Source organism: Geotrypetes seraphini, chromosome 1 (assembly GCF_902459505.1).
Source record: "Geotrypetes seraphini chromosome 1, aGeoSer1.1, whole genome shotgun sequence".
Classification (NCBI taxonomy): domain Eukaryota; kingdom Metazoa; phylum Chordata; class Amphibia; order Gymnophiona; family Dermophiidae; genus Geotrypetes; species Geotrypetes seraphini.
This window is the reverse complement of record NC_047084.1, coordinates 128,149,037-128,174,812: the sequence shown is the minus strand read 5'-3', so window position 1 is coordinate 128,174,812 and position 25,776 is coordinate 128,149,037. Positions and strand designations below refer to the sequence as shown.

The window sequence follows — 25,776 nt, the reverse complement described above, 5'->3', positions numbered from 1 at the left end:
GTGCAAGCGCTTGTGCTTTTTGCCACATGTATTTGCTGTCGGCTTATAAACAGATTCTTAGAAGTTTTGTTTTTTGTCACCGTTTAAAACCAGAAACAGTAACATCTGGTGATCTCAGGGGCCGCTTGAGGAACACCTGGTCATTTTGGGTGTAATTTCTGCACCAATTGCAGCTTCTAAGGGTGAAAGTGCAAGCGCTTGTGCTTTTTCCACTTGTATTTGCAGTCGGCTTATAAACAGATTCTTAGAAGTTTTGGTTTTGTCACCGTTTAAAACCACAAACAGTAACGTCTGGTGATCTCAGGGGCCGCTTGAGGAACACCTGGTCATTTTGGGTGTAATTTCTGCACCAATTGCAACTTCTAAGGGTGAAAGTGCAAGCGCTTGTGCTTTTTCCACTTGTATTTGCAGTCGGCTTATAAACAGATTCTTAGAAGTTTTGGTTTTGTCACCGTTTAAAACCACAAACAGTAACGTCTGGTGATCTCAGGGGCCGCTTGAGGAACACCTGGTCATTTTGGCTGTAATTTCTGCACCAATTGCAGCTTCTAAGGGTGAAAGTGCAAGCGCTTGTGCTTTTTGCCACTTGTATTTGCTGTCGGCTTATCAACAGATTCTAAGAAGTTTTGGTTTTGGAGTGTTTTTGAGGGGCCCCTGGGGAGCTCCTTATGTCACCTAAGTGGGCTAGAAATCTTGGCAGGACCCAGCAGGCGGTTTTACTCAGAGACCAAGTTTTTTTGCAAACAGCTTGGGGGATATTTTTGTAGCCTCTTCACCCCCCTCCCCCTTTGTCTTCTCCCTCTTAGGTCTCAGCTCACCCTCGCTGGCACGAGACACGTTTCAAATGTTACCACATAACAGAGAAGAACACCGGTTTTCTACCTCGTGGGGGGGGGGAGGGGGGAAGATTGCCAGGCAGGGGGCGCTCTCGGGTAGTGGAGCGCGTGCCGGGGCTCTTCGGGATGGGGATCCGGCGGCTGTGGGGGGGGGGCGAGGGGTTGGGGTCCTTCTCACCTTCCCCTCCTGGATGGCTTTCAGGAGGAAGCTCTTCTCGCAGTTGGACAGCGGCGGCTCGCGCATGGCCCAGTCCCGGTCGGCGCCTCGGCACTAGTTTGACCCTCGCGGGCCCCCGTCCGCTGCCTCTGTGCGCGCGTCGCTCATACCTCCTCCTCCTCCCCCCGCGTCATAATAGAGCGGCTCGGCACACCGAGGAGCAGAAAGTGCGGGACGCCCGTCCCGTTGCACTGTGGGATTTGTAGTCCCGGAATCTACCCCGTCACAGCCCCTTTTTCTCAGATGACGAAGCCGACCGGAAAGGACGTTGAAAAAGCTGAGGCTCGACCAGAAAGCCGGGTTCACGTCAAGGGGTTGAAAAGCAGGACTGGCCTCTCTCCTGGAATGGGTAACTCGGAAGCGCGGGAATCTGCTCCCGATAAAGGAAACCTGGGAAAGCCACCCAGAAGCCCCCGCGGCATCTAGACCCGATCGCTTATGACCTTGAAGCCCAGCACTGGCGACGTCCCTTTCCTCAGAGCGACCGCCTTTGACCACAGCCCTCTTGTCTCCACTCAACCGGCCCTGTGACCCATCCCGAGGGCACTCCGTTTATTTATCAGACGTCTGGGTGGAAAACTGTCAAAGGCTTTGCGAAAATCTAAATACACCACATCTCTGGCCACCCAGTCAAAGAAATTGAAACCTAGAAGATGACGGCAGAAAAGGGCTCCAGCCCATCAAGTCTGCCCACTCTGCTTACCCACCCCCTGTCTATGCCCTAATGACCCAATTTCCTTATCTTGACCCTCGTAGGGATCCCACATGGGTATCCCATTTCTTCTTAAAGTCTGGCACGCTGTCTGCCTCGATCACCTGCACTGGAAGCTTGTTCCAATGATCAACCACTCTCTCTGTGAAGAAATACTTTCTGGTGTCTGCAGCAGCCACTCTCTCCTCCTCTCCCTATTGGCTAAGGCTCTTAACATTTGCATCTCCTCTTCCTATAGGCTAAGGCTCTTTACACCTGCATTGTGATGTCATAGAACTTTCTGATTATAGAAACATGATGGCAGATAAAGGCCAAATGACCCATCATAGAAACATAGAAGATGACGGCAGAAAAGGGCTCCAGCCTATCAAGTCTGCCCACTCTGCTTACCCACCCCCTGTCTATGCCCTAATGACCCAATTTCCTTATCTTGACCCTCGTAGGGATCCCACATGGGTGTCCCATTTATTCCTAAAGTCTGGCACGCTGTCTGCCTCCATCACCTGCACTGGAAGCTTGTTCCAATGATCAACCACTCTCTCTGTGAAGAAATACTTTCTGGTGTCTGCAGCAGCCACTCTCTCCTCCTCTCCCTATTGGCTAAGGCTCTTAACATTTGCATCTCCTCTTCCTATAGGCTAAGGCTCTTTACACCTGCATTGTGATGTCATAGAACTTTCTGATTATAGAAACATGATGGCAGATAAAGGCCAAATGACCCATCATAGAAACATAGAAGATGACGGCAGAAAAGGGCTCCAGCCCATCAAGTCTGCCCACTCTGCTTACCCACCCCCTGTCTATGCCCTAATGACCCAATTTCCTTATCTTGACCCTCGTAGGGATCCCACATGGGTGTCCCATTTATTCCTAAAGTCTGGCACGCTGTCTGCCTCCATCACCTGCACTGGAAGCTTGTTCCAATGATCAACCACTCTCTCTGTGAAGAAATACTTTCTGGTGTCTGCAGCAGCCACTCTCTCCTCCTCTCCCTATTGGCTAAGGCTCTTAACATTTGCATCTCCTCTTCCTATAGGCTAAGGCTCTTTACACCTGCATTGTGATGTCATAGAACTTTCTGATTATAGAAACATAGAAACATGATGGCAGATAAAGGCCAAATGACCCATCATAGAAACATAGAAGATGACGGCAGAAAAGGGCCCCTGCCCATCAAGTCTGCCCACTCTGCTTACCCACCCCCTGTCTATGCCCTAATGACCCAATTTCCTGATCTTGACCCTCGTAGGGATCCCACATGGGTATCCCATTTCTTCTTAAAGTCTGGCACGCTGTCTGCCTCGATCACCTGCACTGGAAGCTTGTTCCAATGATCAACCACTCTCTCTGTGAAGAAATACTTTCTGGTGTCTGCAGCAGCCACTCTCTCCTCCTCTCCCTATTGGCTAAGGCTCTTAACATTTGCATCTCCTCTTCCTATAGGCTAAGGCTCTTTACACCTGCATTGTGATGTCATAGAACTTTCTGATTATAGAAACATGATGGCAGATAAAGGCCAAATGACCCATCATAGAAACATAGAAGATGACGGCAGAAAAGGGCTCCAGCCCATCAAGTCTGCCCACTCTGCTTACCCACCCCCTGTCTATGCCCTAATGACCCAATTTCCTTATCTTGACCCTCGTAGGGATCCCACATGGGTGTCCCATTTATTCCTAAAGTCTGGCACGCTGTCTGCCTCCATCACCTGCACTGGAAGCTTGTTCCAATGATCAACCACTCTCTCTGTGAAGAAATACTTTCTGGTGTCTGCAGCAGCCACTCTCTCCTCCTCTCCCTATTGGCTAAGGCTCTTAACATTTGCATCTCCTCTTCCTATAGGCTAAGGCTCTTTACACCTGCATTGTGATGTCATAGAACTTTCTGATTATAGAAACATAGAAACATGATGGCAGATAAAGGCCAAATGACCCATCATAGAAACATAGAAGATGACGGCAGAAAAGGGCTACAGCCCATCAAGTCTGCCCACTCTGCTTACCCACCCCCTGTCTATGCCCTAATGACCCAATTTCCTTATCTTGACCCTCGTAGGGATCCCACATGGGTATCCCATTTCTTCTTAAAGTCTGGCACGCTGTCTGCCTCGATCACCTGCACTGGAAGCTTGTTCCAATGATCAACCACTCTCTCTGTGAAGAAATACTTTCTGGTGTCTGCAGCAGCCACTCTCTCCTCCTCTCCCTATTGGCTAAGGCTCTTAACATTTGCATCTCCTCTTCCTATAGGCTAAGGCTCTTTACACCTGCATTGTGATGTCATAGAACTTTCTGATTATAGAAACATGATGGCAGATAAAGGCCAAATGACCCATCATAGAAACATAGAAGATGACGGCAGAAAAGGGCTACAGCCCATCAAGTCTGCCCACTCTGCTTACCCACCCCCTGTCTATGCCCTAATGACCCAATTTCCTTATCTTGACCCTCGTAGGGATCCCACATGGGTGTCCCATTTATTCTTAAAGTCTGGCACGCTGTCTGCCTCGATCACCTGCACTGGAAGCTTGTTCCAATGATCAACCACTCTCTCTGTGAAGAAATACTTTCTGGTGTCTGCAGCAGCCACTCTCTCCTCCTCTCCCTATTGGCTAAGGCTCTTAACATTTGCATCTCCTCTTCCTATAGGCTAAGGCTCTTTACACCTGCATTGTGATGTCATAGAACTTTCTGATTATAGAAACATAGAAACATGATGGCAGATAAAGGCCAAATGACCCATCATAGAAACATAGAAGATGACGGCAGAAAAGGGCTCCAGCCCATCAAGTCTGCCCACTCTGCTTACCCACCCCCTGTCTATGCCCTAATGACCCAATTTCCTTATCTTGACCCTCGTAGGGATCCCACATGGGTGTCCCATTTATTCCTAAAGTCTGGCACGCTGTCTGCCTCCATCACCTGCACTGGAAGCTTGTTCCAATGATCAACCACTCTCTCTGTGAAGAAATACTTTCTGGTGTCTGCAGCAGCCACTCTCTCCTCCTCTCCCTATTGGCTAAGGCTCTTAACATTTGCATCTCCTCTTCCTATAGGCTAAGGCTCTTTACACCTGCATTGTGATGTCATAGAACTTTCTGATTATAGAAACATAGAAACATGATGGCAGATAAAGGCCAAATGACCCATCATAGAAACATAGAAGATGACGGCAGGAAAGGGCTACAGCCCATCAAGTCTTCCCACTCTGCTTACCCACCCCCTGTCTATGCCCTAATGACCCAATCTCCTCATCTTGACCCTCGTAGGGATCCCACATGGGTATCCCATTTATTCTTAAAGTCTGGCACGCTGTCTGCCTCGATCACCTGCACTGGAAGCTTGTTCCAATGATCAACCACTCTCTCTGTGAAGAAATACTTTCTGGTGTCTGCAGCAGCCACTCTCTCCTCCTCTCCCTATTGGCTAAGGCTCTTAACATTTGCATCTCCTCTTCCTATAGGCTAAGGCTCTTTACACCTGCATTGTGATGTCATAGAACTTTCTGATTATAGAAACATAGAAACATGATGGCAGATAAAGGCCAAATGACCCATCATAGAAACATAGAAGATGACGGCAGAAAAGGGCTACAGCCCATCAAGTCTGCCCACTCTGCTTACCCACCCCCTGTCTATGCCCTAATGACCCAATTTCCTTATCTTGACCCTCGTAGGAATCCCACATGGGTATCCCATTTATTCTTAAAGTCTGGCACGCTGTCTGCCTCGATCACCTGCACTGGAAGCTTGTTCCAATGATCAACCACTCTCTCTGTGAAGAAATACTTTCTGGTGTCTGCAGCAGCCACTCTCTCCTCCTCTCCCTATTGGCTAAGGCTCTTAACATTTGCATCTCCTCTTCCTATAGGCTAAGGCTCTTTACACCTGCATTGTGATGTCATAGAACTTTCTGATTATAGAAACATAGAAACATGATGGCAGATAAAGGCCAAATGACCCATCATAGAAACATAGAAACATAGAAGATGACGGCAGAAAAGGGCTCCAGCCCATCAAGTCTGCCCACTCTGCTTACCCACCCCCTGTCTATGCCCTAATGACCCTCGTAGGGATCCCACATGGGTATCCCATTTCTTCTTAAAGTCTGGCACGCTGTCTGCCTCCATCACCTGAACTGGAAGCTTCTTCCAATGATCAACAAGCTTCCAGTGCAGGTGATCGAGGCAGATTTGATCAGATTTGCCTGACAAGACCTACCGCTAGTAAATCCAGAAACGACCATTCTCTGATTTAAAAGTGTTTCCATTAATTTGCTTACCACAGAAGTCAGACTTGCCAGACTGTAATTCCCTACTTCTTCCTTATGCCCATTTTTGTGGACAGGGACCGCATCTGCCCTTCTCCAGGCCTCCGGTACCACTCCCGACTCTAGAGACGCATTGAAAAAGTCAGTCAGTGGAGCCCCCAGAACTTCCCTAAGTTCCTTCAGCACCCTCAGACCGGAATGAGATCATTTATCAGAGCCGTTTCATCGCAGCCATAGTAAAATGCTGCGTTGAATCGTCCCATTCCAGCAGCTGCGCTGCCCAGAATAAGGAAAGCGGCAGCCCCTGCCTCAGGTTAAGCGCTCCTCACGCTGCCAGATAGCAGTGGTTGAGGCCCACTAGGGAGATCCTCCGTTTTGTGCACAAGCCACAGACCTCTAACACAATGCTGCCATCGCTTCCTCTCAGCCTCTGCCTTCTCTTCCTCACTGAGGCGCAGTCTGGCAGTCAGACACGACTTAAGGCAGCCCAGCATGCAATGAAAATGGCAGTGTGGAATGGAACGTTTCATGCAATCTGGGAGGAGAGGGGAAGGGAAGAATTTTTGGAGGGGTGGGGGACATCACCCCCCCTAAATGCTGAATCATCCTATTCCAAGAGGGGATATGATCTTTGAGGAGAGGGGGAGGGCAACCTATTTTATTGGGGGGGTTAAGCATGTTCATTGTGCAACGTTTCATAGACTGATTCATGAGTTTCAAGTTTTATTACCATTTAATGAATCGCCTATACAAACATTCTAAGCGATGAACAATTTAAAAAAACAACAATTTAGAGGACAAACAGTTTTAAAACACACTGAAACAGCCATGCTGAACTAGTCACACTGAACTGGCCACAATGAAACAACTGCGATGAATTTAAGTACCTCACGGGAATTTAAGTACATTTAAGTACCTCACGGGACGTGTCGAAGTGGAAGATGATATTTTCTTTCTCAAAGGACCCTCGGCCACAAGAGGGCACCCGCTCAAACTCAGGGGCGGAAAATTTCATGGCGACACCAGAAAGTATTTCTTCACAGAGAGAGTGGTTGATCATTGGAACAAGCTTCCAGTGCAGGTGATCAAGGCAGACAGCATGCCAGACTTTAAGAATAAATGGGATACCCATGTGGGATCCCTACGAGGGTCAAGATAAGGAAATTGGGTCATTAGGGCATAGACAGGGGGTGGGTAAGAAGAGTGGGCAGACTTGATGGGCTGTAGCCCTTTTCTGCCGTCATCTTCTATGTTTCTATGTTTCTAATTGTTCTTGACCTCCCTCAGATGAACACCATCTGGCTCCATCACTTTGTCCACCTTCACAAACACAGTCCTCTAAAAATCGATCAAGGTCTACCACACCTCCAACCCTATTTGCATTTCTCTTCTGCTGTCCCACTTCCACTGTTCCAGCTGTGAACATAGAACAGAAATATTTATTAAGCAATCAGCCTTATATTTATCAGCTTCTACATATTTCTCCCCTTCACCTTTGAGTCTCACAATACCACTTTTGCACGTCTTCCTATCACTGATATATTTTAAAAATTCTTGTCACCCTTATTTACCATGTTGGCTATTTTTTCTTCCATTTGCTTTCCTGACTACTTGACCAGCCTCTCTTAGCTTTTCCACATATTTCTGCTTGGTTTTCTCCTCCTGTGATCTTTTCTACTTTATGAAAGCTAGCCTCTTTTACTCCCACCTCAGCTACTACATTTGAGAACATAAGAATCACCATACTGGAACATACCTAAGGTCCATCAAGTACAGTATCCTGTTTCCAACAGTGGCCAACCCAGGTCCCAAGTGCCTAGTTAGATCCCAAGTTAGATCACTCACTCAAGAAATGGAACAACTCACCTCTTCTATCCTCACCAAGTTAGAACTATGGACCTCACAATTCAAATTAAAATTGAACACTGAAAAAACAAAAATTTTCCTAGTGAGTCCCAACCATAAATTAACAAACACTTCCCTCAAATTGAATGGTCTGGATTACCCTATCCACCCCACCATAAAAATTCTCGGAGTCATCCTGGACCGCACCCTGACCTTCGATGACCACACCAGCACCCAGGTGAAAAAATGCTTCTGCACCCTCTGGAAACTGCGCACCATCGAACGTTACTTCGACCACCTAGCCTTCCGATTACTGGTTCAATCTCTGGTATTAAGCATACTAGACTACTGCAACATCATTTACCTGGGATCCTATAAAAATACCATCAAACGTCTTAGAATAGTACAAAATGCGGCCGTTCACCTCATTTACGACCTCAAAATACGACCATGTTAGCCCCTACTACACCAAACTCCACTGGCTTCCAGTAGAGGCAAGGATCATCTTTAAGTTCGCCTGCCTCTGCTTCAAAACTTTAACAGGCTCTTCCCCAATTTACCTTGTAATAGCAGGCCCCTCTCGCACACGAAACGCCTACCTGTTCACCTTTCCCTCCCTAAAAGGCTGCCTCTACAAGAGATTCCTTGATAGGACCCTAGCACTCCAAGCGGGCAAATGGAACAATTGCCTAACCGCCCTCATCTCCAACTCTCCGCCCTACCAAATGTTCAGGAAGTCACTAAAAACCTACCTCTTTGACAAATTCCGCTAACTCTCCCCTCCCTCCTTCCTTGCCCCCCTCCCTGACCTCGATATGCCTCCAAACTCTCTGACTTTGCCTACCTTGCCAAGCCACTATATGGCCTCTCATAATCAATCTCTGTTTTATCTAAATGTCCCGTCTTGCCAGGCTTTCATATTATATGCTTTATCATTGCCAAGTATGTAAGATCGCTGTAAATGTACAGTCTCTTCTTTTTGTTAACCGCATTGAACTTCCATGGTATTGCGGTATACAAGAATAAAGTTATTATTATTATTAAAACAGATTCTATGCTGCTTATCCTAGGATTTCCCTAAGCCATCTCAATAATGGCTTATGGACTTCTCTTTTAGGAAATTAGCTAAACCTTTTTTAAACCCCACAAAGCTAACTGATTTCACCATATTTTCTGGCAACAAATTCACTTTTACCTTTTCCACTCCTCTCAGTATTTTATAGACCTCAGTATTTTATATCATATCACCCCTGAGCCATTCTAATCTAATCTAATCTTCCATTTGTGAGTCGCACATACCTATACAGGCTCAAGGCGACAGATCAAAAAGGAGGGGAAGAAGACATGGAGAGATAAGAGGAGGGACTATACAGAAACTGAGATAGTTAGTTGTCAAAAAGGTGAGTCTTAAGGTTTTTTCTGAATGTAGTGTAGTTTGTCTCTTTCCTGATAGCTTCTGGTAGGTCATTCCATATTTTTACACCCAGATAGATTAGCATAGAGTGGAAAATTTGTTTGTAGTGGAGGTATTTTGTGGATGGTAGGTTTAGTTGGACTCTGTTAAGGATTATTTTTTATGTCATCCAAGCATTAGAGAATAATTGGATGAGAGGGGCTGCTGAGCTTACGTATAGGATCTGGTGTGGGATACATGATGATTTGAAGATTATTTGGGATGATATTGGGAGTCAAGCTGAAGAGTCCTAGCTGCTTTAGCCGTTCCATTTGCTCACATTAAACGTCACCTGCCATTTTGACACCCAGTCTTCCAGTCTCACAAGGTCCTCTTGCAATTTTTCATAATCCTCTTAACAACTTTGTGCCATCAGCAAATGTAATTATCTCACTAGTTATTCCCCCTCTCTACATCATTGATAAAAATGTTAAAAAGCAGCGGTCCCAGCACAGACCCCTGGGGAACCAAAGCAACCTTCTTTTCCTCTTACTTACTTTCCTTATAAAACGGTTTGTTGCCCTTACAAAAGCTGCTTTCTATTTTGCCCGTTGCTTTCCCACTTCTTCCAGATGTTCCTATCCAGACAATTCCTTGACATAATTTCCCATCTGAACAAAGAGAGTCCTCTCTCCACCTGTGTTAATATTAAACCACACAGAGCAATGGTTTCTTTTATTTCTAAGCAGTGCAGCTTCCACAGTGTGATAAAATCTCTGAAAGAATTAAGAATGCATCCTCTGACTGGTTTAGTGCTTATTATAGTCAGTGCATTACTTCCACAGATGTCTGATACCCATTTATTAAAATATCTTGAATAGTTGTGGTCCATCATAAGTTTTCACTGTCACTCACTCTCCCAGAGGATCCTAGTGAGCTTATTAAACTCATTACCACTGTGTTTCTAGAACATTATCAGACTGGACGCTTTCCTTAAGCAGTGTTCTTTAATACAGAACTCAAAGAAAATAAACTTACAGTTCAGTTGCTTTAAAATAATTTTGCCTGCTGCAAACAGTCCAGCGCTCTACCAGTGCATCTCATGGGTTGGAGTAGCTGAGATTGTATTCAACACTTGTTGAGGATAATGTTGACTAGAAACATAGAAAGATGACGGCAGATAAGGGCCATATAGCCCATCAAGTCTGTCCACACTATTTACCCACCCCCTTAAGTCTTCTGACCCCTTAAGTATAATTGTAATTATACTGTCACTCTACTGACCCGCTCATTCAAGTCCTAGTGACCCTATCCCTTGGCATGACCCCGTAGGGATCCCACATGGGTATCCCATTTGTTCTTGAAGTCTGGGATGCTGCGTGCCTCGACCACCTGCACTGGAAGCTTGTTCCAATGCTCGATCACTCTCTCCGTGAAGAAGTACTTCCTTGCATCTCCACGAAACTTCCCTCCCCTGAGTTTGAGCGGATGTCCTCTTGTGGTCGAGGGTCCCCTGAGAAGGAAGATATCCTCTTCCACCTCGACCCGTCCCGTGATGTACTTAAATGTCTCAATCATGTCTCCCCTCTCCCTACGCTCTTCAAGAGTGTAGAGCTGCAATTTGCTCAGTCTTTCCTCGTACGGGAGACCCTTTAGCCCCGAGACCATCCTGGTGGCCATCCGCTGAACCGACTCAATTCTGAGCACATCCTTACGGTAATGTGGCCTCCAGAATTGCACACAGTACTCCAGATGAGGTCTCACCATGGCTCTGTACAATGGCATCAAGACTTCAGGTTTCCTGTTGACGAAGCTTCTCTTGACTAGAGCAGTGGTTCCCAACCCTGTCCTGGAGGAACACCAGGCCAATTGGGTTTTCAGGCTAGCCCTAATGAATATGCATGAAGCAAATTTGCATGCCTATCACTTCCATCATATGCAAATCTCTCTCATGCATATTCATTAGGGCTAGCCTGAAAACCCGATTGGCCTGGTGTTCCTCCAGGACAGGGTTGGGAATCACTGGACTAGAGAATGACATGGGACACATTTTTCCCCGTCCCTTCAGGAACTCATTTTCCTGTCCAATCCCAGCGACTTCTTTTCCTGTTCCTGCCCCATTCCTGCAAGATCCAACCTCATTTGCACAAGCCTCAAACACTTTAAAATCATAAGTGTTCGAGGCTTGTGCAGTTAAGGCAGAGCTTACAGGAATGGGACAGGGATGGGGAAATTGAGTTACTGCGGGGACGGGGACAAATTTGTCCCCGTGTCATTCTCTAATGTTGACTTCAGAAACTAACAAAACTTAGAGACTAGCAGCATTAAAAGTGGAAAACTTGATGGGTGAATAATGCTCTCTCGAGCCATGTGGCTGCCTGAAAATGGAGACTTCCACTACTCAACAGAGACAGCATTAAAGAATAACACAGAGGCAACCACCCCGATGTGCTTGAACAGTGTCCTGCTGTTAGTAATCTGTAACCTGTCGCTAAAATCGTCTGTAGTACCTGAAGATTGGAGGGTGGCCAATGTTACGCCGATTTTTTAAAAGGGTTCCAGGGGAGATCCAGGAAATTGTCCAAACCTTTCTTAAAACCAGCTATGCTATCTGCTCTTACCACATCCTCTGGCAAAGCATTTCAGAGTTTAACTATTCTCCGAGTGAAAAAATATTTCCTCCTATAGGTTTAAAAGTATTTCCCTGTAATTTAATTGAGTGTCCTCTAGTCTTTATCATTTTTGATGGAGTGAAAAATCGATCCACCAGTACCGTTCTACTCCACTCGGGATTTTGTAGACTTCAATCCTATCTCCCCTCAGCCGTCTCTTTTCCAAGCTGAAGAGCCCTAACGAGAGGAGTTCCATCCCCTTTACCATCTTGGTCGCTCTTCTTTGAACCTTTTCTAGCGCCGTTATATCTTTCTTGAGATAAGGAGACCAGAACTGAATGCAATACTCTAGATAAGGTCGCACCATGGAGCAATACAGGGGCATTATAACATTCTTAGTCTTATTAACCATCCCTTTTTTTAATAATTCCTAGCATCCTGTTTGCTTTTTTGGCCACTGCCACACATTGGGCGGAAGGTTTCATCGTATTGTCTACAATGTTACCCAGATCCTTTTCTTAGGCGTTAACCCCCAAGTTGGTCCCTAACATCCGGTAACTGCGATTCAGTTATTATTCCCAATGTGTATCACTTTGCATTTGTCCACATTAAATTTCATCTGCCACTTGGATGCCCAGTCTTCCAATTTCCTAAGGTCTGCCTGCAATTTTTCACATCTGCAAGCATTTTAACAATTTAGAACAGTTTAGTGTCATCTACAAATTTAATCACCTCACTTGTCGTTCTAATTACCAGATCATTTATAAATAAGTTAAATAGCACCAGTCCCAGTACAGACCCCTACGGCACTCTACTGTTTACTCTCCTTCATTGAGAAAAATGACCATTTAACCCTACCCTCTATTTTCTATCCGATAACCAATTCCTAATCCACAACTGAACTTTGCCACCTATCCCATGACACTTTAATTTTCTCAGGAGCCTCTCGTGAGGAACTTTGTCAAAAGCTTTCTGAAAATCTACTGTTGATACACTTGAATTAGACGTAGCCCCTCTGGGAGTAAGTTCCAGAATGTGGGGGCTGCTTCTGAGAAGGACCTTTGGGGAGGATCTTGGAGGCTTCAAAGGTGTGGAGAGGACTGGCCTAGTAAGGTACTGGTAGCCAGTGTACGTTTTTGCCAGAAGGGTGTGATGTGATCAGTGACATAGCGAGGGAAGAAGGCACCACTCCCCTCAATAGCCCTTGAAATCTTCACCAGTAGCGAGCAGCATCTTCTACCTCCTGCTCACGTCAGCCTCGGCTTTCCCTCTGATTTCACTTCCTGGTCAGAGGCAGAGCTAATCGCACCCGCAGAGTTTTGAAGAGGTAGGTGGGCGGACAGGAGAGATGACAGCAGCCAGGGCGTTCCACATTCCATACCTCCTTCCTACACCACTGGATATGATCACACTACTTGTACCCTCTAACTGTCATACTATAGTTCTGTATTTTGAATTAGTTGGATCTGATACAAAGTCTTTTTGCTTTAACCAGTGGACAGGGAATTACTGCAAACCAGTTGTGATGGTATCATGTAGTCTGATTTGTCTTTTCGACTCCCCTATTAATAAGAGAAAAATTCAGTTGGTGAAGAGCTGGGGAAAGCAGATTTAAAAAGGACCCAGCAGGCATCCTACTGATTATACTGTGCTTGCACTCTGGCCCCTGCTTTGGACGGAAGTACCTCTCCCCTGGAATGCAGGATTTCACAAAGCATTACTAATGCCTTCTAAATGTGAAAAACCCAAAGCACTCATATCTTTTTTCCAGACTCCATTAATTTAATCAATAAATCCACAGAACCCCTTCTGCACTGCTTTTAGCAACTGTGAGACTGGTTCAGATTTCACATGCTAAGGGATTATTAATATTATTATTATTATTATTTCTGCTAAGGGCTCAGTTCACGCTGAAAACTGTTGTTCTTAATTCACCACCAGCTTCCCTGATGTCACCGTTCACATCATTTTGGGTTTCTTGGCAGAACCATTGTATGCCTTGCGAGGGAGCCAGGAACGCCAAGTAATTCACTTTCTTTACTCTCTTCTCTCTCTCTTACCCACAGCAGGAGCACACCAGCACTTCAAGAGAGCGATGGAGGACCCAGGATCCCAGAGGTACTTTCCGGTATACTGCACAGAGTGTAATATGTATGACTACCTCCCCTTGGGAAGGCGGGAGTACATATGCAGTCGGTGTCAGGAACTGGAAAGCCTGAGGATGGAGGTCAGCAGATTGAGGGTCAGGGTCCAGGAACTGGAGGGACTAGAGGGACTGCGCAACACAGAGGAGACGAGCTGGTCAACCGAGGACACAGACGGAGCAGGCCCCACTGTGGATCAGGTGAGGGACCTCGAGAAATTCATTGAGGAGGCCTATAGAAGGAAGGTGGAGGAACAGGAACAGCAGCTGCACGGACGGATGTCGGCAGACGAGACCCAGGATCCACAAGGTGACACCGGGGAAGGACCTAGCGGAGGAACCACGCAAGAGGAGGAGACCGGGACCCCGAAGGAGAGACACTGCACTACACCGAGGACACGGACCTGAGACAGAAGAGGTTGCTGAGGAAAGGGAAGTCTGCTATTGTGGTGGGAGACTCGATCTTGAGAGAGGTAGATAGTCACGTAGCTGGAGGAAGGGAGGACCGGCTAGTGACTTGTCTCCCGGGGGCCAAGACACGAGACATCACTGATAGGATCGAGAGGATCCTGGACGGAGCAGAGACAGAGGAGACTGCGGTGATAATCCACGTCGGAACGAATGATGTGAGCCGGAGGAACTTCAGCATGGCCACACTGACTGACCAGTTCAGGGTCTTGGGACGAAAGCTGAAGCGGAGTACCCGGAGGATAGCATTCTCAGAGATCCTGCCTGTACCGAGAGCAGATGCAAAGAGGCAGGCAGACCTCCAGGCTGTGAATGCATGATTGAGGAGATGGTGCCAGGAGGAGGGCTTCCACTTTGTGAGGAACTGGACGTCCTTCTGGGGAAAGAGTAAGCTCTACCGGCGGGACAGCCTGCACCTGAGCACAGCGGGAACCAGACTACTGGCAGCCAATGTGAGGAAGGAGATCGAGAGGGCTTTAAACTGAGGAGAGGGGGAAAGCCGACAGCTGATCTGATGTTGACGCTTCGGACAACAGTATCCAGAACAGATGCTGAACGGGCTGACTGCAAGGAGGAAGTAGAGAGACCGGTGGATCTTATGATCAGACAGCGAGGGAAACATCAGGTAAGGGGAGCTTGCTGGGAGGAGACTAAGGGGCATGGAGACACAAGGGGACTGGGTGGCACGAGGGCAAAAGCTGAGGGCAATATAGAGGTGCCACAAGGCGAGGGGGTTCAAATGGAGGCTCAAGGGATGATAGCCCAGGAGGGGGCCGGTAGGGCTAGAAAACCCAGAGGGAAAAGCAGGGAAGTGGGGTGGCGGGAATGTGGGGAAACCGAAAGCTACGAGGGTAAAGGCTGAGGGCAAAGCAGAAGCACAGGGAACAGGAGAACTGCCCGAAATTCAAGGGGAGGCGGCCCAGGTAAATACAAAGGTGGAGGAAAAACGACAGGACCTACGGTGCTTATACGCAAATGCAAGAAGCCTCATGGCCAAGATGGGTGAACTAGAGGTCGTGGCCAAGGGGGAAGACCTGGATATAATTGGAATTACAGAAACATGGTGGACAGAGGAGAATCAATGGGATGTGGCGCTGCCGGGGTACAAGCTCTACAGGAGGGACAGGACCCACAAGAAGGGGGGAGGCATAGCACTATATATAAAGGACTCTATCTACTCGGTCGGGGTGGACATGGCAACGAAGGCAGAGGGGCTGGAATCGCTATGGGTCAAATTGCCGGGAAACAAGGCTGCAGGCATAAAACTGGGGCTGTACTATCGCCCACCTGGTACGCCGGAAGGAGTCGGACACGACTTGGAAGCTGAACTGAGACAAGAATGCAGGACTGGAAGTGTAACAGTGATGGGGGACTTCAACTACCCGGGGATTGACTGGAGTACGGGTCACTCCAACTGCGCTAGGGAAACAGGATTTGTAGAAGCTGTGAGGGACTGCTTCATGGAGCAACTAGTCAGGGAACCGACGCGAGGAAGTGCTACTCTTGACCTCATCCTAAATGGATTAGGGGGGCCTGCAAGAGGGGTAGAAGTGGGAGGACAACTAGGCAACAGTGACCACAATGCGATCAGATTCACATTAGAAAGGGGGACACCCACAGTAAGGAGGACTGCAACAACTGCGCTCAACTTCAGGAAAGGGAACTATGCTGCTATGAGAGAAATGGTGGGGAGGAAGCTCAGAAACATCCTTAGGATGGAGACTGTAGGAAGCGCCTGGACCCTATTCAGGGACACCCTGCAGGAAGCTCAAAGAATGTACGTCCCCAGTTTCAGGAAAGGCGGCAAGAACAAGCGATCAAAGGACCCGGTTTGGATCTCAACAGAGGCAAAGAGGGCAATAAATGACAAAAAAGCATCCTTCCGGAGATGGAAAAAGGACCCAACGGAGGAAAATCACCAGGCGCACAGGAAATGCCAAAAGGAATGCCATCGGGAGGTTAGAAAAGCAAAAGGGAACTACGAAGAGGGGCTGGCCAGGGAGGCGAAGAACTTCAAGGCATTCTTCAGTTACGTAAAGGGAAAGCGACCAGCGAGAGAGGAGGTGGGGCCGTTGGACGATGGGGATAGGAAGGGAGTGATTAAGGAGGATAAAGAGATAGCTGAGAGGTTGAACACGTTCTTCTCGTCGGTTTTCACGAGAGAAGACACATCTAACATACCGGATTCAGAGGAGCTCATAAGTGGGGAACAGGCTGAAAAATTGGAACACATAGATGTAAGTAAGGAGGATGTCCTCAAACAGATAGACAGGTTAAAATGCGGCAAATCGCCGGGCCCAGACGGGATCCACCCAAGGGTTCTGAAGGAACTAAAACAAGAAATAGCGGGCACAATGCAGCATGTTTGCAACCTATCCTTGAAAACTGGAGAGGTACCAGAGGACTGGAAACTGGCGAATGTCACACCTATCTTCAAGAAGGGATCGAGGGGTGACCCCGGGAACTACAGGCCGGTGAGCCTGACTTCAATTACAGGGAAGATGGTGGAAGCTATGATCAAGGATGGTATTTGCGAGCACATCGAGAGAAATGGCCTACTGAGAACAAGCCAGCACGGATTCTGAAAGGGAAGGTCATGCTTAACGAACCTTTTGTACTTCTTTGAGGGAATAAGCAGCCAGGTGGACAATGGGGAACCCATAGACATCATTTACCTCGATTTTCAAAAGGCTTTCGACAAGGTGCCACATGAAAGGCTGCTTGGGAAGCTGTGGAACCACGGGGTGGGAGGGGATGTGCACAGATGGATCAAGCACTGGTTGTCGGGTAGACTGCAGAGGGTTGGAGTAAAGGGACAATATTCTGACTGGCAGGGAGTCACGAGCGGTGTGCCACAGGGATCGGTGCTGGGGCCGTTACTCTTCAACGTATTTATCAATGACCTGGAAAAGGAGGCAAAGTGCGAGGTTATAAAATTTGCAGACGATACCAAACTGTGCGGCAGAGTTAGATCCAGGGAGGAGTGTGAGGACCTGCAAAGGGACCTGGACAAGCTGGAAGACTGGGCAAACAAATGGCAAATGCGCTTTAACGTGGAAAAATGCAAGGTCATGCATATAGGGAAAAAGAACCCGTTGTTCAACTACAAATTGGGGGGGGGGGATTGCTGGGAGACAGCAGTCTAGAGAGAGACTTGGGTGTGCTGGTGGATGCATCACTGAAGCCATCTGCGCAGTGCGCAGCAGCCTCGAAAAAAGCCAACAGGATGCTGGGCATCATAAAGAGGGGCATAACAAACAGGACGCGGGAAGTCATCATGCCATTGTATCGAGCGATGGTGCGTCCACATCTGGAATACTGCGTTCAATATTGGTCGCCGTACCTCAAGAAGGACATGGCGGTACTTGAGAGAGTACAAAGGAGAGCAACGAAACTGGTAAGAGGGCTGGAACACTGCCCATACGCTGAGAGGTTGGATAGGCTGGGGCTCTTCTCTCTGGAAAAGAGGAGGCTCAGGGGAGATATGATAGAGACCTTCAGGATCATGAGGGGCATAGAGAGGGTGGATAGGGAAAGATTCTTCAGGCTGAAAGGGACAACAGGTACGAGGGGGCATTCGGAGAAACTGAAGGGAGATAGGTTCAAAACAAATGCAAGGAAGTTTTTTTTCACCCAAAGGGTCGGGGACACCTGGAATGCGCTACCGGAGGAAGTGATCAGGCAGAGTACGGTACAGGGATTCAAACAGGGATTGGACGGATTCCTGAAGGATAAAGGGATCGTGGGATACTGAGAGAGGTGCTGGGATGTAACATAGGTATAGAAAGCTAACCAGGTAATAAGTATAGAAACCCAACCAGCTTGTGCATGTGCAAGACCGAAGGGTTAGGACTTCGATGGGAAGATAGGACTCAATGGGAAACCAAGGTGGCAAGGGGGCCCCTTCTAGTGATTCAGACAGGTCGTAACCTGTTTGGGCCGCCGCGGGAGCGGACTGCTGGGCAGGATGGACCTATGGTCTGACCCGGCGGAGGCACTGCTTATGTTCTTATGTTCTTATGTGTTTTCAGTAAACAGTCCGAAAGTCAATTAACCGTAAATGACAGACTTTAAGATCATTCCATTAGCAGATATGTACATGGAGGAGCTTCTAGTTTGTAAATGAAGGGCGTGAACTGTGCCAGCTTGCTGCACTTCTTCGAGGGAGTAAACAGGCAAGGGTGACCCGGTTGACATTGTATATCTGGATTTTCAGAAGGCGTTTGACAAAGTTCCACATGAACGACTACTTTGGAAAATTGCATGCCGTGGAATTGAGGGTGAAATTCTCACATAGATTAAAAACTGGCTGGAGCATAGGAAACAGAGTGGGGGTAAATGGACAATTCTCAGACTGGAAGAGCGTCACCAGCGGGATGCCGCAGGGCTCAGTGCTTGGACACGTGCTCTTCAACATCTTTATAAATGATCTGGACATTGGTACGACGAGCGAGGTGATTAAATTTGCAGACGATACGAAGTTATACAGAGTAGTGAAAACACAGGGGGATTGCGAAGAACTGCAACGTGACATAATCAAGTTCGAGAAATGGGCATCATAGAAACATAGAAATAGATGGCAGATAAGGGCCATGGCCCATCTAGTCTGCCCACCCCAATGACCCTCCCCTACCTTTCTCTGTGAATAGATCCCACATGTCTATCCCATTTGGCCTTAAAATCAGGCACGCTGCTGGCCTCAATAACCTGAAGTGGAAGACTATTCCAGCGATCAACCACCCTTTCAGTGAAGAAGAATTTCCTGGTGTCACCGTGCAGTTTCCCGCCCCTGATTTTCCACGGATGCCCCCTTGATGCCGAGGGACCCTTGAAAAAGAAGATATCTTCTTCCACCTCGATGCGGCCCGTGAGATACTTTAATGTCTCGATCATGTCACCCCTCTCTCTGCGTTCCTCGAGTGAGTACAGCTGCAACTTATCCAGCCGTTCCTCGTACGGGAGATCCTTGAGTCCCGAGACCATCCGGGTGGCCATTCTCTGGAACGACTCCAGTCTCAGCACATCCTTACGGTAATGCGGCTTCCAGAATTGCACACAGTATTCCAGGTGGGGCCTCACCATGGATCTATTCAATGGCATAATGACTTCAGGCTTACGGCTGACGAAACTCCTGCGTATGAAACCTATGATTTGCCTTGCCTTGGATGAAGCTTACTCCACTTGATTGGCAGTCTTCATGTTCTCACTGACACTAATTAAGCATAAATTAGATACAATCCTAGACGAGAAGAATCTACGGGATCCCCGCCAACATGGATTTACCAGAGGCAGGTCCTGCCAATCCAATCTGATTAGTTTCTTTGACTGGATAACAAGGAAACTGGATGTGGGTGAGTCCCTGGACGTCGTTTACTTGGACTTTAGTAAAGCTTTTGATAGCGTTCCGCACCGCAGACTATTGAACAAGATGAAATCAATGGGACTGGGAGAGACGTTAACTACATGGGTCGGTGATTGGCTAAACAGTAGACTTCAGAGAGTGGTGGTAAATGGTGCCCCTTCAAAAACGTCGGAGGTGATCAGTGGAGTGCCTCAGGGCTCGGTCTTGGGCCCGATCCTCTTCAACATATTTGTGGGAGATCTGACTCAGGGGCTTCAGGGTAAAATCACATTATTCGCCGATGACGCCAAACTATGCAACATAGTAAGTGAGAACACTTTACCAGACAGTATGACGCAGGACCTACTTCTATTGGAACATTGGTCCTCGACTTGGCAGCTAAACTTCAATGCTAGAAAATGTAAGGTCATGCACCTCGGCAGCAGGAATCCATGCAAAACTTACACACTAAATGGTGAAACCTTAGTTAGGACCAAGGCGGAACGTGATTTGGGGGTGATCATTAGCGAAGACATGAAGACTGCCAATCAAGTGGAGAAGGCTTCATCAAAGGCAAGACAAATGATGGGATGCATCCGAAGAAGTTTTATCAGCCGGAAGCCCGAAGTTATAATGCCATTGTACAGATCCATGGTGAGGCCTCATCTGGAGTATTGTGTACAATTCTGGAGGCCACATTACCAAAAGGATGTGCTGAGAGTTGAGTCGGTTCAGAGAATGGCCACCAAAATGGTCTCGGGACTCAAAGACCTCCCGTATGAAGAAAGGCTGAATAAATTGCAGCTATATTCACTTGAAGAACGTAGAGAGAGAGGAGACATGATAGAGACGTTTAAATATATCACCGGCCGTATTGAGGTGGAGGATGATATCTTCTTTTTTAAAGGCCCCTCTGCCACAAGAGGCCATCCGCTGAAAATCAGGGGTGGGAAATTTCATGGCGACACCAGGAAGTTCTTCTTCACCGAAAGGGTGGTCGATCGTTGGAATGAACTTCCACCTCAGGTGATTCAGGCCAGCAGCGTGAAGGATTTTAAGGGGAAATGGGATACACATGTGGGATCTCTAGGGGGGTAAATTCAAGGGGGTAGGGTTGTTGGAGTGGGCAGACTTGATGGGCTGTGGCCCTTTTCTGCCGTCATCTTCTATGTTTCTATGTTTCTATGATCACCCCTAAGTCTCGTTCTGCTTAGTTCTTGTTAGGATCTCGCCATTAAGGGTGTAAGTCTTGCATGGATTTTGGCTGCCCAGGTGCATGACTTTGCATTTTTTGGCATTGAAGCTGAGTTGTCAGGACCTAGACCAGCGCTCCAGTAGGACATGGCAAATAAGGTTCAATGTGGATAAGTGCAAAGTGATGCATGTCGGGAACAAAACTCTCATGCACGAATACAGAATGTCCGGGGCGGTACTTGGAGAGACCTCCCATGAAAGGGACTTGGGAGTTCTGATCGACAAGTCCATGAAGCCATCTGCACAATGTGCTACGGCAGTGAAAAGGGCAAACAGAATGCTAGGAATGATCAAGAAGGGGATCACGAACAGATCTGAGAAGGTTATCATGCCGCTGTACCAGGCCATAGTGCACTCTCACCTGGAGTACTGCGTCCAGCACTGGTCGCCGTACATGAGGAAGGACACGGTACTATTTGTAAGGGTTCAGAGAAGGGCGACTAAAATGGTTAAAGGGCTGGAGGAGTTGCCGTATAGCGAGAGATTAGAGACACTGGGCCTCTTCTCCCTTGAAAAGAGGAGACTGCGAGGGGACATGATAGAAACATTCAAAATGCTGAAGGGAATAGACTTAGTAGAGAAAGACAGACTGTTAACCCTTTCCAAGGTAGGGAGAACGAGAGGACACTCTCTAAAGTTAAAAGGGGATAGATTCCGTACAAACATAAGAAAATTCTTCTTCACCCACAGAGTGGTAGAAAACTGGAACGCTCTTCCGGAGTCTGTTGTAGGGGGAAACACCCTCCAGGGTTTCAAGACAAAGTTGGACAAGTTCATGCTAAACTGGTGAGACTGGACTCATTTGGAGCACTGGTCTTGACCTTGGGGCCGCTGCATGAGCGGACTGCTGGGCAGGATGGACCATGGTCTGACCCAGCAGCGGCAATTCTTATGTTCTTTAATACTCAAGAGTATCCGCTATCCACTGTCCCCTCATTGTATGAGCAATAACAGCAATTTATTATTTCTATAGCGCTACCAGATACATGCAGCACTATATATTGGACATACAAAAGACAGTCCCTGATTAGAAGATCTTACAATCTATGATAGACACACAGGACAAAAGGGAGAGTCAGAACATAATGTTCATGTAGGGAATTAGAGGGGGGCTGATGAGGTGGAATCACATAGGACAAAGAGGGGATTCTGAACTTAGTACTCATGTAGAGAATTAGAGAGGGCTGAAGAGGTGATAGGGGATCATTGAGGGTTAGGATTTAAACGCAGCTTCAAAAAAGTGGGCTTTCAGGCTGAATTTGAATACTGCCAGAGACAGAGCCTGACGTAATGAGCCAGGCAGGTTGTTCCAGCACATAAAGGTAGAAGGGACAGAGATGGGAGTTGGCAGAAGCGAAGGGTACCGACAGGAAGGATCTGTCTGGCGAACAGAGTTCCCTTAGGGGAGTATTAGGAGAAATTTTATACTAAGTAATTATTAGATTTTAGGGTTTTTAGCTATTGGTCCTTCACTCTAATCTTCAACTTTTATTGTATTTTAAATGTATTTTAAATTATGTAATCCGCATAGAACTTCATGGTTTTGCGATATATAAATAAACTGTTGTTATTATTATTATGAAAGAGGAGAGATACTGAGGAGCAGACTGAAAACCCACCTTTTTGATATAGCTTTCAATCCTTAACCCTACTCCTCTGCCCTCCAACCCAGCCTGCTGATTAACCATTCCCCTTAACTGTATCCATGTCTGTTTTGCCTGTTTAGATTGTAAGCTCTTTCGAGCAGGGACTGTCTTATTCGTTGTGACTCTGTGCAGCGTTGTGTGCGTCTGCGTGCGTGCATGCATCAGCCGTGCATGCAGCACTGCTTGAGTCTGCTATAGAAATCATTAATAGTATAGTAGAGTGAGGGAGAAAAGGTGACAGTATGACAAAATGTGGCAGAGCTTTGTATTACAAAAACAAGGTGTGGTCAGACATAGTAGATAGAAAGTTGGAATCTTGCACAGTGGAGGCTATATATTATACCACAGGAGGTGACTTGGTAGGGTTGAGCTTTATATGGTGGGTGACAGATGGCAGATCATGGTATGGTGGACAAAGCGCATTAGTGTTTGAGGCTCATGACAGCGGAGGGCTGGTGCTCTTCTATGTAAGGTTTGGGAATTTGGGTTGGCACGCTCCATAGAGGGTCAAGGGAAGAGGTGGGTTTTTATTGTCTTCCTAAAGTTCAGTAGACTTGCTAATGATCTTAATGTGGGTAGGAAGCTTGTTCCAGAGGCGCACTAGGTAGGTCATGTAAGATCCCTCACTCTCAAAAATTACAAAGAGTAGGGGACACTCGATGAAGTAACAGGGAAATACTCTTAAAACCAATAGGAGGAAATTTTTTTTCACTCATAGAATAGTTAAGCTCTGGAACGCATTGCCAGAGGATGTGGTAACAGCGGATAGCATAGCTGGTTTTTGGAAAGGTTTGGACAAGTTCCTGGAGGAAAAGTCCATGGTTTGTTATTGAGAAAGACATGGGGGAAGACACTGCTTGCACTGTATTTGGAGTATGGAATATTGCTACACCTTGGGTTTTGGCCAGGTAGTAGTGACCTGGATTGGCCACCGTGAGAATGGGCTTGATGGACCATTGGTCTGACCCAGTAAGGCTATTCTTATGTTCTTATGTTATGTTCTTTTTTGGGCGGTCTCAAGGTGGAGGGTGCATCCCGAGGGTGCACATAATTGGCTTTCTTTTTGCAAGCGGAGCAGTCGATTCAGGGCATAGGGTGGCCATATAGGCTGGTACTATGTCTTGGAAGAGTTTATAGGCCATTACTAGGCCTTTGAATATACATCGTTTGTCATTCGGCAGTCAGTGGGCATTATCTTCCCTCTCCTCCTCCTCCCCCCTTTCCTTGATACTCTTCCTTCAATATCTCACCCTTCCTGATTCCTCACTCCCCTCTTTCCTGACACCCTTCCTCCATCTCCCCTCTGATTCTTCTCTCTCCCCCTTTCCTGATGTCTTTTATTCATTATCTTCCCTCTCTTCTCCTCCTCCCCCCCTTTCCTTGATACTCTTCCTTCAATATCTCACCACTCCTGATTCCTTACTCCCCTCTTTCCTGACACCCTTCCTCCATCTCCCCTCTGATTCTTCTCTCTCCCCCTTTCCTGATGCCTTTTATTTATTATCTTCCCTCTCTTTTTCTTCTCCCTGACTTCTTTTTCCCCTTTCCTTGATACCCTTCCTTCATCATCTCACCCTCCCTGACTCCTCTCTTCCTATCATTGATGCTTGTCCTTCCCCTTCTTTATCTGTCTTTATCTTTCTTCATAAATTTCCTCTCTCCCCCTCTCCTTCTCCCGCAACCCCTCCCTGACCTCTCTTTTATCATCTCATCTCTTCTCAATTCTCTCTCTCTCTGCTTTTATCTCCTTCATCATCATCTCTTGCTCCCCTCCCTAATTTCTTTCTCTCCCCTTCTCTGTTGCCCTTCCTTCATCTCCTCTCTCCCTCCCCCTTTTCGTGAACCCTTCCTCCATTATCTTTCCTCTCTCCCCTCCCTGACTCCTCGCTCTCCCCCTTTCTTGACACACTTCCTTCATCTTCTCCCTTCTCTCCCTTTCTGATGTTGTTCCTTCATCTCCCCGCTCTTCCCTGACTCCTCTTTCCCCCTTCTCTGATGCCCTTCTTTTATCATCTCCCTTTTTTTCCCCCTCCATGACTGCTCTCTACCTGATGTCCATCCTCCATCATTTCCCCTCTTTCCCTAATGTGCTTCCTTCATTTTCTCCCCCTCTTTCTAAGTAGATCTTGCTTTTGATCTTTAACATGCAGCCCAGAGACAAACACCATTTGCAGAAGCAAGACTTTTCCACGTCCTCCGGGTGTCTCCTGCTGGCTTTGCTTCATTCTCGCTCATGCTAGTTTTTATTTTGCAGGAAGTCTTCCAAATTAAACACTGAAGTTTCCTTTAGAATATTTATTTTATGAGTTCTGGTGTACATAGCAGACAGTTCTACTTCAGGAGCAGCATGTGACTCTGTGGGAGCAAATTCTTTCCTGAGGAGGTCATCTTTTCCCAGGACTGGATATGGGACAGCTCTTTCTTTATATTTTTAAACATCCCTTTTCCTTTGCATCTCTGTCTGCTAGCTACCTCTCTGCTTAAATCGTTGTGATATGCTCCCAACTCCTTATGTTATCTTTGGATTCCTTCCTTATCTCCCTGAGCTGCCAACTTACCAGTTCCAAAAGGGAGGCTTTTTGGCCACTCCTGGTTTGGCACTTGCATGACAGATCTCTACTACACTACACTACACTACTTACTACCTGTCCCCGGGACAGGGTTTTTTTTTTTTGGTTTTTTTTTAATCTGACTTGTTCCTTCTGAAGTATTCTGCCTTCTCCTTTTCATGTTATCACTCAGCTAGAGAGAAGTAAACTTAATGCATAGTATAATCTGTGCTGTCACCCACTGAAGCATCATCAGAGGAGATGTGGCCACCCCCTCTCTTCCTCATCCCCTCCCAAGCCCAGACAAAGGCAGGAGACTAACATCAAGACCTCCTTCCGGCCAATCAAGTCTTTGGACCAGGCTGGGCCTCATTCCAGCTAGAGTGAGAAACACACAAACCATTGTTTCTGACACACCAGATAAGCTTATATAGATAGACAGATAAAACATATTCAGAGAATGTGTAGGAAAAGGGAATGCCCTCATTTGAA

The 25,776-nt window shown here is 47.1% G+C and overlaps 2 protein-coding genes across 3 annotated transcripts in view; one reads left to right on the top strand and one right to left on the bottom strand.

Annotated features, from left to right (window-relative positions):
- EXOSC9 (exosome component 9) overlaps positions 1-1,228 on the bottom strand; it is a 73,617-nt gene extending 72,389 nt beyond the window's left edge. For both annotated transcript variants that reach the window (XM_033938350.1, XM_033938340.1), the window contains exon 1: positions 1,015-1,228. In XM_033938350.1, the coding sequence (XP_033794241.1) occupies positions 1,015-1,080 (66 nt within the window). In that variant the 5' untranslated portion in view covers positions 1,081-1,228. The remainder of the gene's footprint in view (positions 1-1,014) is intronic.
- A 118-nt stretch (positions 1,229-1,346) lies between these two features.
- Positions 1,347-25,776, top strand: part of ANXA5 (annexin A5) — a 145,223-nt gene continuing 120,793 nt past the window's right edge. The window contains exon 1 of the mRNA XM_033938395.1: positions 1,347-1,402. The gene's annotated coding sequence lies outside the window, so the exon portion shown is untranslated. The remainder of the gene's footprint in view (positions 1,403-25,776) is intronic.